This window comes from Varanus komodoensis, unplaced genomic scaffold (genome assembly GCF_004798865.1).
Source record: "Varanus komodoensis strain SLA01 unplaced genomic scaffold, ASM479886v1 scaffold49, whole genome shotgun sequence".
Taxonomy (NCBI): domain Eukaryota; kingdom Metazoa; phylum Chordata; class Lepidosauria; order Squamata; family Varanidae; genus Varanus; species Varanus komodoensis.
Window position 1 is genome coordinate 4,707,341 of NW_025336072.1, and position 17,489 is coordinate 4,724,829.

At 42.5% G+C, this 17,489-nt stretch overlaps 1 protein-coding gene across 9 annotated transcripts in view; it reads left to right on the forward strand.

Moving 5' to 3' along the window:
- PTPRE (protein tyrosine phosphatase receptor type E) overlaps positions 1–17,489 on the forward strand; it is a 147,527-nt gene that overhangs the window by 89,822 nt on the left and 40,216 nt on the right. For 8 of the 9 annotated variants that reach the window (XM_044445598.1, XM_044445596.1, XM_044445597.1 and 5 more), the window contains 3 exons: positions 1,927–2,029; positions 2,345–2,418; positions 12,836–12,972. In XM_044445598.1, the coding sequence (XP_044301533.1) occupies positions 1,927–2,029; positions 2,345–2,418; positions 12,836–12,972 (314 nt within the window). Of the gene's footprint in view, positions 1–1,926; positions 2,030–2,057; positions 2,241–2,344; positions 2,419–12,835; positions 12,973–17,489 lie in introns of those variants that run through there. The other variant, XM_044445601.1, reaches the window with a different exon arrangement.

Sequence of the window (17,489 nt, forward strand, 5' to 3'; positions counted from 1 at the left end):
TTTTATACAGATACCTTTTCTGAGCTTTCAGATCTTCTGCCTTAGACTCTAGGGAGCTACTGCCCATTGGAATAGACCAGGAGCAGGCAATCTCCCACCAGCAAGGCTAGTGCTCAAGAATAATGGGAGTTGTCATACAAAAGATTTAGAGGGCACCAAGTTTCCTGTCCCTGGAATAGCCAGTAATTGTCTAGATAAACAGAGGACGTGATGTTGCTGTAAAATAGCTCCTTGTGTTTCTGTGGTTTTATGTATGTGGTACAGTGCCTATTAAAGAAGTCTTTCATCTCTAGAGGCATCTTGCAAGTGGAAATTTGCATATGGAATCCCACAGTTCACCTGGTAGATTGTCCAGATATGGATTTTTCACTTTCAGTTTCATTTTTAGGATTATCAGTAGTGTAGTGGCTAAGAAATGGAATTACATCTGTAGCCAAAATGAACTCTGTGAAAAGCATAAAAAAGTATTCATATGCTCAGAAAACTTGCAGTTTGCAGTACTACAACATGCCCAGTAGCAGAAAATAAAAGAAAACTGAGAAGGGAGATGCCTTCTTTATCCTCTGATAGTGTAAAGGATGCCGCAGGAAAGCTACCTCTAGTATTCTCGATACATTATGCAGTCATACATCATGCATGAATAAATATTTGTTGCATCATGTATCCAGGTCAAATAAATCAGGGAAGCCGTTTTCCATTATAACCAATATTATATGCACTGTTGTTATTACTTTTTATCATTGTATTTTCTGCTGGTTTTCAAGGAGCCCAGGGGGGTATCTTGGCCTTACAACAACCGCGTGAGCTAGTTAGTTGGGAATCTATGATGGCCTGAAGTCACCCTGGAAGTTCCATAGTGACTGGAAACTAGTCAGAGTCCAAAACTATAACCATTTTACCACACTGGCTCCCTGCTATGATTTGGGGTACAGGAATTAGAACACGAATTTTTGGAAGGACACTTCAGTGTTGTCTTAGGTCCAACAGAAAAGCTGGACTAATATCTGTGGTTGTATATAAGTTTAAATTGCTATTGGCTAATGTGGCTGTTGGGCCCCACCCACCTGGCACGGGATTGGTGTGGCAGGAGGCTATCGGTTGTGTATTGGGGTCAGCACAATAGAGCACAATAGGAGTCTTGTCAGCTGCCCGAGGCATATACAGAGTGTTCTGCTTAAAAGGATAGGCTAGCTGCAAGCCGCTCCGCTTTTGTATCAAAATATGGACTAACCGCAAAACCGTCTCGCCTCTGTATCATGTCAGCTCGCTTGCGTAGGCTGTCAAAAACAATTCTCCCTTTGTTTGTAACAAGGCATAAATACTCCGTTGTCCCTCTAGAGGGGGCGGCACCCATCCCGTCCTTGTGGGAGAGTGTTGTCCCTATACAGGAAATAAAAAACCTTCTCTTAAAAAATACCAACTGGTCTCTAATCTCATCTGTAAAACCGTGGGACATAACAGTGGCAAGATAAAACTCCAATAATAATGATGATGTAAGAAAAACAGTTACCAAAATATTTCAGCAGGTAACATATTGCTTTATAGTAATCTTTTAAAAAAATGTTAAGATTGACTTCCCTTGGATTTGGGAGTGCCAGAGACATATTTAGTAACAGGTTCTCATGATTGGCAGCATAAATAAGCTGTGGTGGCTTGTGGTACATGCCACAAGCCATTCTAAGTGGGCAGACACTGGAGTTTATCATGATGTGGAAACCCAGGCAGGGTGGCTTGTTGTCATGGTTCACAAGTCCACCCAGAATGCGAGAACAGCCCATGATACGGTGTCCAGTGACAATTCTGTGAGCCAGTCCAGAGACTTGTTTAAAATTCCATGTGCCTAGTTTGTGTGGTTTTGTAATTCCTTTACAGATACTATGTGTGAAATGTATTCCACTGCTTCATGTTTCTTTTGTTAAATCCTAGGTCCTCCAAACGTAAATGGCCAGCCACAGCATCTATTGACTTCAATGCTGATCCTGATTCTTGTTTTTATAATTTTAGTTTTTTTAGCTGGCTATTTTTTCAGGTAAGCATGACTCAAAACTCTCATCTCAGAACTAGTTATGTCTTGTTTCCATGTGATCTAATACGGAAATGAAAGTGTGCACACACACAGCTGAGCTGGCTTTGGTTTCATTAGCTAGAGAAGCAGAGGATGTTAACACACTCTTGCTTGCACTGGTGTGAAGCTTTTACAACTGAAAGATGTTTAGAAAAACTTTCTCCAGGATTACATGGTTTGTGAAATATAATCTGCTGTAATGTGTGTTAACTACAAGTAATTTATTCCCATGAGAGCTAAACTTCCTCTCCCTAAATGCATCTCATTATATTTATAAAGGTTCAGGAAACACAGAAAAGCAGTTGTGAATTCCAGTGACAAAAAAATGCCAAATGGAATCTTAGAAGAGCAAGGTAATTATACATTTTATTTTAGTCATTTCTTTTTTTAAGGTGGGAAATGTGTTGAAAGTGGAAATTTATACAAATTAGTATGGAGATTCTCCTTGTTTCTATTGCTTTTGAGACCTATTTGTTACTGTTAAAAGCATATTTTTTAAAATATTACAATATACTGTTGCATGTATCTTTAATTATATCGGGTTATAGGATTTCCTAAGGATACTTTAATTCAGCAAAATAAGATTGGAAATGAATATATTATTTTGTTTTAAGCAAAGACTAAACGTCTCACACATTGGCTACTTCACACATTATATGTGTGAGCTGTAGAACTAGGACATACTAAGCATATACCACAATGGAGGGGTGCTATAAACATATTTTAAACAAATATACCAAAATATGTATGTGACAAAGGGGGCTTGAGAATGCATGTAATATACAGATACACACGTGAAAGAGTCTGAATTAGCTGAAGCAGCTTGCTGAGTGAACAGTTGGAAACAAGTCTGGATTTGTTTGTGTAATGTGTAAAACAGTCATAAATAAGTGAACTGGACTTGCAAAAATACACAGAACACCCAACGAACAGCTTTTATTATGCAACAATATAATGCTATATAGCACATGATTCAAAACAGTGGTGATAAGGCACATTTGTCTATGTGCTAGATCGTGGCCAGTGTCATGTTTGCTAATGCTTAGCATTTATACTACATTCTTAGTGTTTCAGGCACATCAGGGAAGCTCTGGCATGCCTGCTAGATAAGGCCCACAGAAGCTCCCCGCCATGACTGCCCTCTCTGCCACACACGAACTGGACTTTTGAAAATTCTCCTCTGCTGCCAGTGGAAGCTTTTCAAAGCCAAATTGCCACAAGGGCTGTGTCACTGCTCGGAAATGATTAGGAAACCGGGGTTTTTAGGGGGGAACTCACAAAAACTTGCCTGTGCAAGTTTAAATCATTTAAAAGGCTTCTACTGGTTGCTAACAGATTTCTTTCTTTTCCTTTTTCAAAGCCTAATTGTCACTCAAGGGAGCATGATAGGGTTGTTGCTGGGGAGGGAACAGATATCCCTCCTTCCTCATACAGTACTTGCTCCCCTTGAGAAATTGTCCACCAAGGAAGCCAGCCGTGCCCTCTGCAGGTGCTGTAGGGTGAGGAGAGGTTTACAGATGGGCAGGGGAGGTCCACAAATGTCTGTACTCCTAAATAGTCATTCCTATGCTACACTTGGGCTTGAGAAAAGCCTTTCACTGGTGTCACTTGCAGTGTAGTGGGATCTTGGGAATATGGTGGGGGGAGTGTATGTGTGGGAGAATGTGGGGTAGCTAGCATACTCTTGGCTTTGGCTATACCATCGAGGCAAAATGGCCCTTAGGCTGAAAGGGCCCCCACCCAGGAACATCTCAGAGGCTTGAACTCAGAGTTCCGGTGAGAATGTTCCTGGTAGTTGTGTGTGGTGTGCAGGGGGGGGGGTTAATACCATTCATTTTCAATCAGGATTAATGAGTTTGCACCTTCTGGACTGAATACACATGGGGCACAATCTGCAGTTGAAGTCTGTACATTTTCATGCTTGCAATGTGATTTTTGGACCTAAACAAATAGGGTTGACAGCATATGCACATTTGAAAAATGCTAATGAATGTAATGTGTACTTTTGAAAAATCCATGCAGAGAAATACACAACTGATACATACATTTTGAACAATTAAGCACACACACATTTTTATTCATAAAAATTAAAACTTACAATTTGACATGGGCTAGAGTTGGAACAGGCTTTCAGACTGAATTTGGAGAACTTTACAGGGCTCTTTTTGCTGATTTATTCATCCATACCTATACATGCTGAATATCTGCTCCAGGAGTTTGGATGGCCCTCCAGAACAGTATGATTGGTAGCCCAGGGGGTTGCAGATTTAAGATACAATTTTTCAAAATTAGCTCATGCTCATGTGATTGAGATTGCAGGCCCTTTCATTAGATGAAATCAATACACATCTAGCCCATGAATCCCTCTAGGGTAGGACAGTATCCCAGTTTTGCAGACAGGTAAGGTCAGAGATATTTGCTTGCCTAAGGACAAGTGGGTTCGATGTTTAAAGTAAATGAGGCGAGATAAAATGTTTAAATTGTACAAGTCATTTCACAATTTATGCTATTAACCCCCTTGTTATGCCAGTGTTTATATATAATAGTAAATGAGATACAAATATAGCAAATATTAAAAGATAGGTATCCCATATATTAAAGCAGAGCTGTAACATGAACTGCAATAATTAAACAAATTATACTTTGCTTAATTATAATAATTAAACAAGACAAATTCTCATTTTTCAATTTAAATACAAACCTGTTAACCTACACCTTCAAAATGAAAATAAATAGTAGCAATCTGGAATGTTGTAGGCATGAAAGTGTTAAATTAACAAAGCAATGGACACTGTGTCAGATTTAGTGGAATAAATGGATGAGTTCTCCTTCTGTAGAGACATTTGTGAAATTGAACTTGCTTAACTATAGCATCTACTGTGTTTTAATTATATGTAGTCATTCCCTTCCCACACAAAAAGACAAGATGAACAACAACAGCAGCAAACAATCCTAAGTAACTGAGTTTTTCTACAGTGCTAGTCCTTCTTCACATATTGATTGTGGTTTCCATAAGTCTGCTTTGCCAAAAAAGAGTATCAGCACTAACCTTAGTGCCCTGCCAGTCAGGGTATGTGGAGGGGCATGTTTTAGCTCCCAGAATGTGGAACTTTCTGTCTTGGAAAATGCATTTTCAACTGCTTTGTCCATATGCTACTATCAGTAGAGGGCACCTCTTTTCTGACAAGCTTTTGATTTTCTTGTTATTTGGTAATGTTTACGCTTTATTTATTAATTGGGTCCTTTATAGGTTTTTAAGTCTTTTAATCTTTTGGGGGCATTTATTTTATATTTTTTTAATATCCCCACCTTCATTGGAAAATGATCCTAGGGCAGTTACACTATACAAAATGATATAATTAAAATACCCTGTCCCACCACAAATCCCAACCTGTTGATCCAAACTCCTGGTAGCAAAGAACTGATGCCAAAAGCTAACCAATGTTGCTGCAATTCTAACCTATGTTTGGTTTTACTTGAGTAAAGTGTGCTGAGTGTTTCAATTTTTTAAGTGTAATGCTGGGTTAATACATTTTCAAATGTATAAATATCCCCTCCCACACATGCTCAGTTTTGCTTGCCATGCACATTCATTGCATAAAAGGCTAAATAACACTTCTCCTTAACCCAGTACATAAACTGCTTAGCTACAGATAAGAGTAGGGGAAGGAATATTTGTTAGGAAATGGAATGGAACACATACACATATTTGGTAACCATGGTTAGCAGCATTGTGGTTACCTGCTACATGTTTTCTCTGCAGAAAATACTTCACATAACAAGGAACTTGTTTACACTGCTTTGTTCGGTATTCCTCTATCAATTTCCATTGAAGAGTCATATTAATTATTTAAAAACCTAAATTAAAGCCCTTGTACAAGCAAATAGTCCAAAGACTGGAAGCTTCCTGAGACAGGAACATGTGCTGACAGATGTGTTATAGCATCTAAAAGGTACTTTTAACTACGGCTTGCTTTAAATAAATTAAGTAACTGAGTTGGATACAAACTTAGCCATACTTAGAAATCAGTGTTCACAATTATTAAAGTCATGTTGATTTTTAAATTTAAGTTTATTTTATCCTTGTGTGTGTGTGCGAGTGGGTTTTTGTCTGGAAGAACTGAGCGAGTGAGAGGAACTGCAGGACTAACAAGGCAGGGGACCAAGGTAAGGTCTCGGAAGGGATACCAATGGCAGACAAGGAGATGGCCTTGGCGGGAGTCACGGGTGTTGCTGTCTGCTGCGATAGCTGCGACATGTTCGCCCTTCTCCCCCAGGAGAGGCAGGGATACACTTGCCCTCGGTGCAAGCACGGCCTCCGCCTTCTCCTGGCACCAATCTGGAACTGGAAAACAGGTTCTCTCCACTTGGGGAGGCTGGGGCTGATGAGGCCTCGGGGGACCAGCAGGAGAGGTGAGGGCCAGGGCGTGGCTGCCCACCAGCACCGGGAAGGTACGGCGGCGGGTGATTGTTGTTGGGGACTCCCTGCTGAGGGGCACTGAGCCGGCGGTGTGCCGCCCCAACCTGGAGACAAGGGAGGTTTGCTGCCTGCCGGGCGCACGCATCCGGCATGTGAAGGACAGAGTGGAGCGTCTTGTTCGATCCGGGGGTCACCAGTCACTCCTGGTGATCCATGTGGGCACAAACGATGTGGCCAGGGAGGGTGTGGTTGGGACCACCAGGGACTGTGAGGCCTTGGGGAAGAGACTCAGGGAGCTGAAGGCCCAAGTGGCCTTCTCGTCAATCTTACCTGTCCGGGGATTTGGGCCAGGAAGGGACAGGAGGGCCTCCGAGGTGAATGACTGGCTTAGGGTGTGGTGCCAGAAGGAACGCTTCGGGTTCCTCGACCATGGCACTCATTTTCTTGCCAATAGACTTCTGGCAAGGGACGGGTTACACCTCACAAGGATGGGGAAAAGGTCCTTTGGAGATGCTCTAGCAAGCTTCGTCTGGAAGACTTTAAACTGAGCCGGGGGGGGGGTTCAGGCCCCCCCACAAATGTGTCTGCACTGGACAAGTGTGGGGGAGAATCAGGGCTCTGGGAGCAGGGTTTTAGAGATACGGCAGGGACTGACAGGACTCCTTCAGAGAGGGGCCAGGTATTAGGGAGGATGGGAGGAAGGAGGAGGCTGGGAACTCCAAGGAAACGAAGTGGTAGGAAGGAGCTGAGGTGCATGTACACCCATGCTAGGAGCATGGGTGTACATGCTAGCATTGCTCCTGGGTGAAATTATCTGGACCCATTTCTGTCCGGCTTCAGACCCAGGTACGGTACTGAATCTGCCTTGGTCGCCCTGTACGATGACATGTGCAGGGAGAAGGACAGGGGGAGTGCGTCCCTGTTGGTTCTTCTGGACCTCTCAGCGGCTTTTGATACCATCGACCATGGTATCCTTCTGGATAGGCTTGCAGGATTGGGGGTTGGAGGCACTGCTTTGCAGTGGTTCCGCTCCTATCTCAATGGCCAGTTCCAGAAGGTGGTGCTGGGGTACTATGGCTCTGCGCCATGGCAGTTATGCCATGGAGTACCGCAGGGGTCCATTTTGTCCCCTTTGCTGTTCAACATCTACATGAAACCGCTGGGAGAGGTCATCAGGAGGTGTGGGCTGCGGAACCATCAATACGCTGATGATACCCAGCACTACCTCTCATTTTCCACCAATCCAGGTGAGGCAGTGGCTGTACTGAACCGGTGCCTGGCCGAGGTAATGGGCTGGATGAGGGCCAATAAACTGAAGCTCAATCCAGACAAGACGGAGGTCCTGTTGGTTGGCGGATCGGGCTTCGGAGAGGGTGAACTGAACCTTGTTCTGAATGGGGTTGCACTCCCTCTTAGGGACAAGGTTCGCAGCTTGGGAGTGCTCCTCGACCTGGAGCTTTCACTGGAAGCTCAGGTGACAGCAGTGGCGAGGAGCGCTTTCCTCCAGCTTTGGCTGATTCATCAGCTGTGCCCCTACCTGGAGTACGACTGCCTTGCGACAGTGACACATGCGCTGGTGACTTCCCGTCTTGACTTCTGTAACGCGCTCTACGTGGGGCTACCCTTGAAGACGGTCAGGATACTTCAATTGGTTCAAAATAGAGCTGCCAGGTTGCTGACGGGGACTGGGCGTTATGTTCACGTGACTCCAGTCCTCCGTCAGCTTCACTGGCTTCCCATTGAAGTCCGGGCCCAATTCAAGGTGTTGGTGATGACCTATAAAGCCCTAAACTGCTTGGGTCCTGGTTACCTGAAGGAGCGCTTACATCCTTATATGCCCAGCCGCCCCCTGAGATCGGCGGGAGAGGCCCTTCTCCGGGAGCCCTCCATGGAAGAAGTTAGGAGGGTGGTTACTCGGAGGAGGGCTTTCTCAGCGGTGGCACCTAAGTTATGGAATGCGCTCCCCAGAGAGGTCCGCCTGGCGCCGTCGTTATTTGTTTTTCGGCACCAGGCGAAGACCTTTTTATTTAAGCAGTATTTTAAATGTTAATATTATTGAATTTTATTTGGCCAGGGCGGCTTATTTTATACTGTATTTTTGTATTTTTAATCTAATGTTTATATTTTTTTAATTTAAGATTATAATTATTTTAATTTATTGTTGTAAGCTGCCCCGAGGCTTCGGCGAATGGGGTGGCATAAAAATGTTTTAATAAATACATAAATACATAAATACATAAATAAATGGGTAATAAGCAGGAAGAGCTTGAAGCTCTCCTGGGAATAGGAGGGTATGATCTGGTGGGATTCACAGAAACTTGGTGAGATGAAAGGCAAGTCTGGAATTTGAACATAGAAGGGTATCACCTTTTTAGAAAGGACAGAATGGGAAAGAGAGGTGGGGGTGTGGCCTTATACATCAGGGAAGGGATAGGATGCAGTGAGATAGAATGCAGCACAGATGGGGATTTGGTAGAGGTAGTCTGGGTGAAACTTAGGGGTTTTGACAGGGAAAGAGACCTGACAGCGGCGGTATGTTATCACCCTCCAGGTCAACTTGAGACCCTGGATGATGTCCTGATAGGCCAGCTTCTAAGGATATCTCGGGGGAGAGACAGTAATTATGGGAGATTTCAGTCTCTCGGATATTACTTGGGAGACTTGGCAGTGACAGCCAGGTCACGTCGCTTCCTAGAAGCTATTGAGGGAGTGTTTTTCACACAGAGGGTCCGAGAGGCGATGAGGGGGGGAAACATCCTTGACTTGGTCTTGACCAATAGGAAGGAGCTGATAGATGAAGTACAGATTAGGGGAGCTCTGGATGCGAGTGATCACTCCATCCTTTGCTTTGAGATCAGGGGACTGCGGACGGACAGCAGGTCGAGCACTAGAAGCTGGGACTTCAAGAGGGCCAACTTTGGCCAACTGAAGGCCACACTGGGGAAAGTCTCCTGGGATAGGTTACAGGAAGGTAAGCGAGTTGAGGATGGGTGGATAGCACTCAAAAGAGAGGTTTTGGAGGCGCAAGCCTGGACGATACCTCTAGCCAGTAAGGTGGGGAGGCGGAGGAGAGTGCCGCCATGGATGCAAAAGGAGGTGGTTAGAGGGATTAGACGAAAGAGGAACCTCCATAGGAAATGGGTACTGGGGGAAATAGACAAAAGGATATACTGGGAGGAGGAGGCCCGTTGCAGAAGGATTCTTCGCAAGGCTAAGGCTGATTATGAGCTGAGACTTGCCAAGAATATCAAGAGCAATAAAAAGGGCTTCTTTCATCATGTAAATAGGAAGAGGAAGGGGAGACAAGTGGTGGGACCACTAAATAAGGAAGAAGGAGATCTAGTGACTGATATGAGGGAACAGGCACAGATGCTAAATGACTATTTTGCCTGTGTTCTCCCCAAAGCAGGACGGGGGATATCTGCATAGGAGATTAGATGAGGCTGGGGACTTAGGAGCACAGATTAGGGTCACCCCCCTTGAAGTCGAGAGGCTCCTCAGGGCATTAGACATTACAAAGGCTCCAGGCCCTGATGGGTTACACCTGAGAGTACTTAGAGAGTTGGCAGGGGTTCTCTCACGCCCGCTGGCCTCCATTTTTGAGACCTCGTGGAAAACGGGTGAAGTTCCAGAGGACTGGAGGGTGGCATCGGTGGTCCCAATTTTCAGAAAGGGTAGTAGAAAGGGCATGGGGAATTATAGACCGGTTAGCCTTACGTCCATTATAGGAAAACCAATGGAAAGGCTCATAATAGAGAGAGATCTAGTGATGCTAGATAGGGAAGGGAGGCTGACAGCCACACAACACGGCTTCCGCAAAAACAGGTCCTGCCAGACAAACCTTGTGGAATTCTATGACAAGGTTTCACAATGGCTAGATGGAGGGGATGCAGTGGATGTGGTATACCTGGATTTCAGCAAGGCCTTTGACGAAGTGCCCCATGATATCCTGGTGGAGAAACTGAGGAGTTTTGGGATACACCAAAGCACTGTCCGGTGGATTAGGGCATGGTTGACTGACCAAAAGCAGAAGGTAACCATTAGTGGAGAATCATCGGGATGGCGGCCAGTAACAAGCGGGGTCCCCCAGGGTTCTGTCCTGGGGCCGATCCTGTTTAATCTTTTCATTAACGACATGGAAGAAGGGGTGAACAGTCTCCTGATCAAATTCTCAGACAACACTAAAACTGGAGCAGTGGCCACAACTGAGGAGCAGGTACTCCAGATCCAAAAGGATCTGGACAGACTATGGAAGTGGGCAGGAGACAACAGGATGGCATTCAATGTGGATAAGTGCAAGGTCTTGCACTTGGGGCATAGGAGTAGCTGTCATAAGTACAGGTTAGGTGACAAGTGGCTGGAGAGCAGCACTCGTGAAAGGGACCTCGGGGTACTGGTTGACTGCAGGCTAAACATGAGTCAGCAGTGTGATGCAGTGGTCAAGAGGGCGAACACCACCCTTGGTTGCATAGCCAGAAGTGTGGCTTCTAGATCAAGAGAGGTATTACTACCACTCTACATGACTCTAGTGCGCCCGCAACTGGAGTATTGTGTTCAGTTTTGGGCCCCTCATTACAGAAAGGATATAGTCAGGTTGGAGTCAGTGCAGCGTAGGGCCACAAGGTTGGTGGCCAGTTTGCAGGGGATGCTGTATGAGGCGAGACTGAGGGAACTGGGTCTCTTCAGCCTGGAGAAGAGGAGACTCAGAGGGGATATGTTGGCGACATACAGGTATGTGAGAGGATGTCACATAGAGATGGGTAGAGACCTGTTCTCCCCTGCAGAGGAAGGCAGAACGCGCTCCAATGGAGCAAAGCTCAGGGAGCCAAGGTTTCGTTTGGATGCGAGGAAGCACTTCCTGACAGTCAGGACCCCGAGGGTGTGGAATGGGCTTCCACGAGAGGTCATTGAGGCCCCATCGGTGCGGGTGTTCAGGGATAGACTGGACGCCCACATGGTGGGCATGTTGTGAGCGGAGCCGGCTGGTGCCAGAGGTCAGACTAGATGGCCCGAGAGGTCCCTTCTGACTCGCTCTGTGTTCTATGTTTCAATGGGTCCACTCTAAGTAAGATTATCTGACTCCAACCCACTTTTCCAGAAATGTCATACATTTAATGCTTTTCAGTGTACAGAATGTTTTACAGTATCTAAAGGGATAGTGAATAGATAGAATAGATAGAAACTCTTCTGCTTTCAGGTCAAATATTGTCATGTCATAAAATTATATAATTGGAGTAAGCATCAAGGAACAGTCCAGTTCTACCTCATCTAATATCACATTTCCCTAGATGTAACAAATTTCAACAGATGCTCACTGGGTCATCTTCAAAGTTTCCAAGAAAGAAAGAGTTTTAACATGTTCCCTTACTACACAATTCTTCTTATAATTATGTGTTCCTTTCTTTGTTTCCCTTGAAATCTAATTGACTGTTCTGGAACATGTTTTGCAAATTTTTCTTCTTTACCTTTCCTCAGTCACACTAGCTGTAGCTTTTTGTTTCTCATTTTACAATATCCTTTTGGATATTTCGATATTGCTACCTTTGCTATCATGTTCCCTTTCATTCCCATTCCTGCTAATTTGACTGGTTTTACTTGTGTTGTAAACTTTCAGGTGGATGGAAGGATTTTAGATTGAAGGTTTACTTGATTAAATGTTACTCTATTACAAAAGTTCCCTGCACAAAGAAAACTAGCTGCCAGGGAAAGTGGTGAGAACTCTTCTTAAAGACATGCTGGTTTTCTGTTTGATACACAGCCAAGGCACAGGTTTTACCAGTTCCATTGATAGGGAAGTCTTTATATCATGCATGTCATTTCACATTCATTTAAGGATATCTTGGCATTTTATCCTTGTTCCATCTTTACTTCTCAGCCACAGTGCCTGACTTATTTATTCATTAAGTCTCTGAGGTCCTCTAAACATTCCCTATGTTGAAAGTCCAGATGTAGTTAAAAGTAAATCTAATGAAGCTGAGTTTCTTGCTATGAAAGTATAAATTATTCTGTCTACCCATGGAACTATAACTAAGGTTATAGTCTAATTAATAGAAAAGTTAATGCCAAAAGGAATTGTATTTCACATATGTTACAGTAAATTATTTATTTTGGGACACAACCCAGGATTTGAGATTGCTTTCCATAGGTTCTTGCACTATTTTAAGTCTACCACATACCACTGAATGTGTTATTTGGCCTATTTTTGCTCACACTAATACTGTAAGATTGCTTGTTCAATGCTTTCTGATGTCCTTTAAAATCAGTTATAAAAATACATTTCCTAAATAAATAAATGAATAAAGTTGTTAAATGGCAATAAAAATGCACTGCCTTGTATCCTATTTTGACAGAACAGCAAAGAGTTATGCTTCTTAGGCGGTCTCCCTCTGGCCCAAAGAAATATTTTCCTATTCCAGTGGAACACCTTGAAGAGGAAATAAGAATAAGAGCAGCTGATGATGGGAAATTATTTCGGGAAGAATTTAATGTAAGTCAACCTAATAGTAGTAGCAGTTGTTATTTTTCTTCAATAAAAATGCTGTGTAATAAGTGACCTAAAGGAAGAATGAATATAGGACCAATTTTGCATTTGTCTTACAATCTTTTAGAAGTCTATATTCTATAAACTCTGCTACTGATTGTACAGATTCATAGGATGGTATTCAATAGGGTGCCTGTGTCCTCACTGATTTTTTTGTACCCGGGAGATTGTGTTGCACAAGCAGGACCATTCTTGTGCAACAGACATTCAACACTTCCCAAACTTTGCTTCAGATCAGGACATGTTAGTGGGCCTTATTTATATGAGCTTTGCTGACCTGCCCCATTTCAGAAATAAGCACTTTTCTCCTTCCTGGTTTTTGTGGGGCTCTAAATCTTTATTCTCCAGTACAGGAGTTGACAGCAAAAAAGGGAACTAATAGGGTGTAAGCACTTTATTCAATGCTGCCCATTGAGCAGGAAGGCAAATGTACCATTTTGAAAGAGTGAAACTAATCATGCATAATGCAGGTATGCAAAATTGTTTTCACTATTTTCCTGTAAGTACATGCAGTTCTGGTTTTTTGGGGACCATGGGGCTTTGGGATAGGATGGGTTACGCTCCTCCTTGCAGCCATTCTTATTTAAACAAGGGTGAGGGGAAAGCTCAATGTATGTGATCCTGATTTGGACTGAGACCTTTCTTTCCCAAAGTGCCATGGCCTCAGTCCAAATCAGGATCATATGCATTTGCAGGAGAGTAGGGGGAAATATGCATAACTCCACTATGCATGATTAAGAGAACATTTAGTTTGGACTTTAGCATGTTCAAAATTTTACGGATAAGACCAAATTTTCCAGCAGTATCACGGAGGGGACTGGGTTCACTGTTCCCTTCCAGCACAGGATCATATATGAAAGTGGGCATGTAGAACCTTAAAGCTCTTTTCTCAATTACTGCTCTGCCTGAATTCAAAAGAAAGCTTCATTCTCATGTTTTTGATTATTACAATGCCTCCCCTTTTTCAGTTTGTTCCAGAGTGCTGTTCTGCTCTGCCTGGTTGTTTTTCAATTGTTTTTGGTTCAGAGTGATATTCCTTCCCGGAAATAAGTGTTGGGTCTTGTCCCCCATTTTGGCTGATTTCTTAACTGCTTCTCCAGGTTCTTTGCAAAATTGCTTTACAGCATTTCCAATTCTGAGTGAGCATCTGTGGCTTAGTGTTGACTGCGCCCTCTGAGAAATACTGAACAGTGAAAGGCAGCGAAACTGATGGGGAATCTTAACTTTGGATGGTCGTATTGGTGATGGTCATATTGTCCAGACCTGATGACGCTTTCCAATATTTGCTGAACTGAATTACTTTTCTTTCCTATAGGACCCTACTTTCACACTTAAGAGATACAAATCCAGCTTTCATATTCAACATTATGAAACCATGAAGTTTCTCATACCATAAAGCCTTGTTGAAAAGAAAAGTGATATCAGTAAAGTATCTTTCTAGAGGGGAAAAAGATATTTTGTCACTAAATTATCCCAAACAGAACTCCAGTATCTCTCTAAAATAGTGTGCAGGCCCATGTACATGAATATTACAGAAGTCTAACCATGATAGCAATGTGCAGCCATTGGCTTAGCCTGGTGAGTGGGAGATTGGACATTTCTCAGATTTTCAAAACCATCTGTGGGCCTCTTTTTGATATCAGCAATGTATGAGAACCTTCTCCCTATGAAGAAACGTAGTGCCAGATTTAAGGAAAAAGAGGCATGTTAATCATAACCTAAGAGATTTTAAGTACTAATCAAGATTCTGAGTCTTTGCTGCCCAGTAATTATAGTCTGTCAGGGGCTGCTTTTGTAGGCTTTAAGGTTTCTTGTTAAACGTCTCCCCACTTTGGTCAGAAAGAAAGCTTGTTCTGCTTCCTGCTATACTGTGGTTGCATATGTGAGTTTTCTTGGGTGTCTTAGCCTGGCCACGAGCTGAGTAGCAAACAGGATCATACTTTGCTGGCTCTGTTTTATGAGCTCTTATGAGGAGCCATGTAAAACTGAATTTCACATAACTAATTTATTCAAAACTAAATTATTCATAATCAGTTTTCAACAATTTTCAATGGAAGTAGCTATGGCAATAGACAATCTGCTCCCCCTTTTTAAAATGAGCTCATCTTGCCAATTAAATTGTCTCAAATATGAGGTAGTGCCCTTTAAACCTATAATTCAGTGTGAAGTGAGCCCTGTAGTTAGCAGCTCTGCAATATGTCAGCAATTTATGTTGCGGTCATTCATTTAAATGTTTTCACAGTGCTATATCTCTGTCAAATGAATGTTTATCTTTTCATGTGGAATAAATAAATTCCTCAAATAGACAAATAAAAGTCATCCAGCTTTTAAGTGTTTGATGGTCAAATGGTATGCTATGTATTTGATGGGGAATGGAAGAAAAGAGGAATGGAAGAAAAAAGCGATAACTGTATATCGAGTGGGCTGATAATTCTGATAATGATACAAATAATTCCCTCTGTTAGTATTGTGAGTGCTGTTTCTTACATAGCCAAAGTGACCCCACAAGCAATGTGAACCACTCTTACCCTGCAGTCAAGACTCTGGGAAAAGGAAGAAAGTAAATGAACATATGGGCAGAAGCTACTCCCACAGATCAGAGGGAGCATTGCCCCAATTTATGCAACCAGTTAACAGCTCTCATACAAAATGGCCTATATCACAGCTAAACCTGTAAAGTTCTAATCAAGGACTGTATTTTATGAGCTTCTGTTTTAGTCTGCTAGAAAGGGAAAGGAGGAGGGAAATGTGCTCATGACAACTAATGCACAAGAGAAAAGGAACTGCAGTAGTTTCAGGCTTTAGGAAAATCCCTGAAAGTGGGGAGTCCAAAAACAACCCAAATATTATAGCATGCTAAGTGGTATAGAAAACTGACTGACAGTAGTAGGGCCTGGGGGAGATAAGAGGAAGATTTAGTAATCTGAAATGGAGTAATCCAAACACCAACATGTTATTCATGTCTGTGATGGCATTTTGCTCATCTCTGTCACCAACTAGTACATCTTCAGAACTGTGCAGGGCTCCATAAAGATCTTGAAAGCAAGATTAATAAATGCTATGCAAAAGAGGGGACACTTAATGTAAATCCCAGAAGAATTTAAGATTAAATTGTATTACAAATACAATATAGGTTAGAAACATCTTCATATGTAAGATAACTTTGAAATGCTACTACTTTTGTTACTATTTAAGTAACAAAAGGTAAGAAATCATGTGGGGGAGTTGGGGAAGAACAACTTATTTTCTTATCTATGTCTTAATCACCAGTGTTCTGGTAAAAGGGCACAGAAGCTCAGGCCTAGATGCCAGCCTGGTGCTCCTGGGGGGTCTCACCCAACGGTTCTCAAGAGGATCGTGCCCCCCTGTCCCAGCTACATCCCCTTTTCCTCAGCTGTCAACTCTTCAGTGGTTTCCTGGTTTGGGGTCAGTTTCTTGCCCTTTCTAAATGCACGAAAGGCATTTCCTTAGCCTTATAGACTTGCTAAAAGATGCTAAATGTTTTGTCACATCACTGTTTGTATTCAGTTCCATTCATCACTGGAATGTGGTCATGAGAACTTCTACAAAATGTATTTGGCCATAAGAATAAAAGGAGGTTCAAGATTCCTGTAGCGATGTGTCCAAGGCCCTCTGGGTTATGTTTACTTCCAATGCTGCTAACTGGGCAAATGTAAATTTCATGCCATTCTGGAGGCATGAAGTGGCCAGGATAAAATTACTTAAGTAGAGCATTTATCTTGTGCCAAGAGGACCCTATTCTGTACATAATGAGTTTTAGGATCAGGACTTCCAGATCAAAATTCAGATGGTTTGTGTGAACTAGGCAGGAGGGTTAACATATGTGGGATAGTTTATGAGAACAAGATAGGAGGGTTAAGAAACATGGGAAAGTTCTGTTTTGTCCTGCACTCGGTTTTTCTACAGAACTCTGAAATAGGAACACATTTATCTTCTTTGCCTTACTCTGTATTGCAGTTTCATATAAAAAGAGAAGTTCAGTTTACCAGTTTTACACAATTTTTCTGATGCATTTGCAAGAAGTGGTTTCTGAGGCACAGAATAATTAAACTTAACACTGTTTTAATTTAAATGGCATCTTATTCTTTGACAAATCTCTTGAAGAGAAATTAAGGAAAAGCCAGTTTATTTAAATAATCTGCACCATTTTCTTTTATAATTGGTCACAATAAGCCTTCTACTTTCTTTATGTTCCTTTAAGGAGAATAAAAAGTTAGTGGGTGGAGTCAAATATTGAAACCACAAACAACAAATTTGTATTTGCTGTGGCGACAAAAAGTAACCTATACGAAAAGACTTCCTTATCAACTGATAAACTGTCTAATCTCACCAGTATGCTTTGTTCTGTAGCTTTGAGAAGAAATGTCTGAGGATTGCTGTTTTTTAATGCTCTTGAAATTTGCCATTTTCTTAACAACTTGAACCAAAATGTGATGATTATC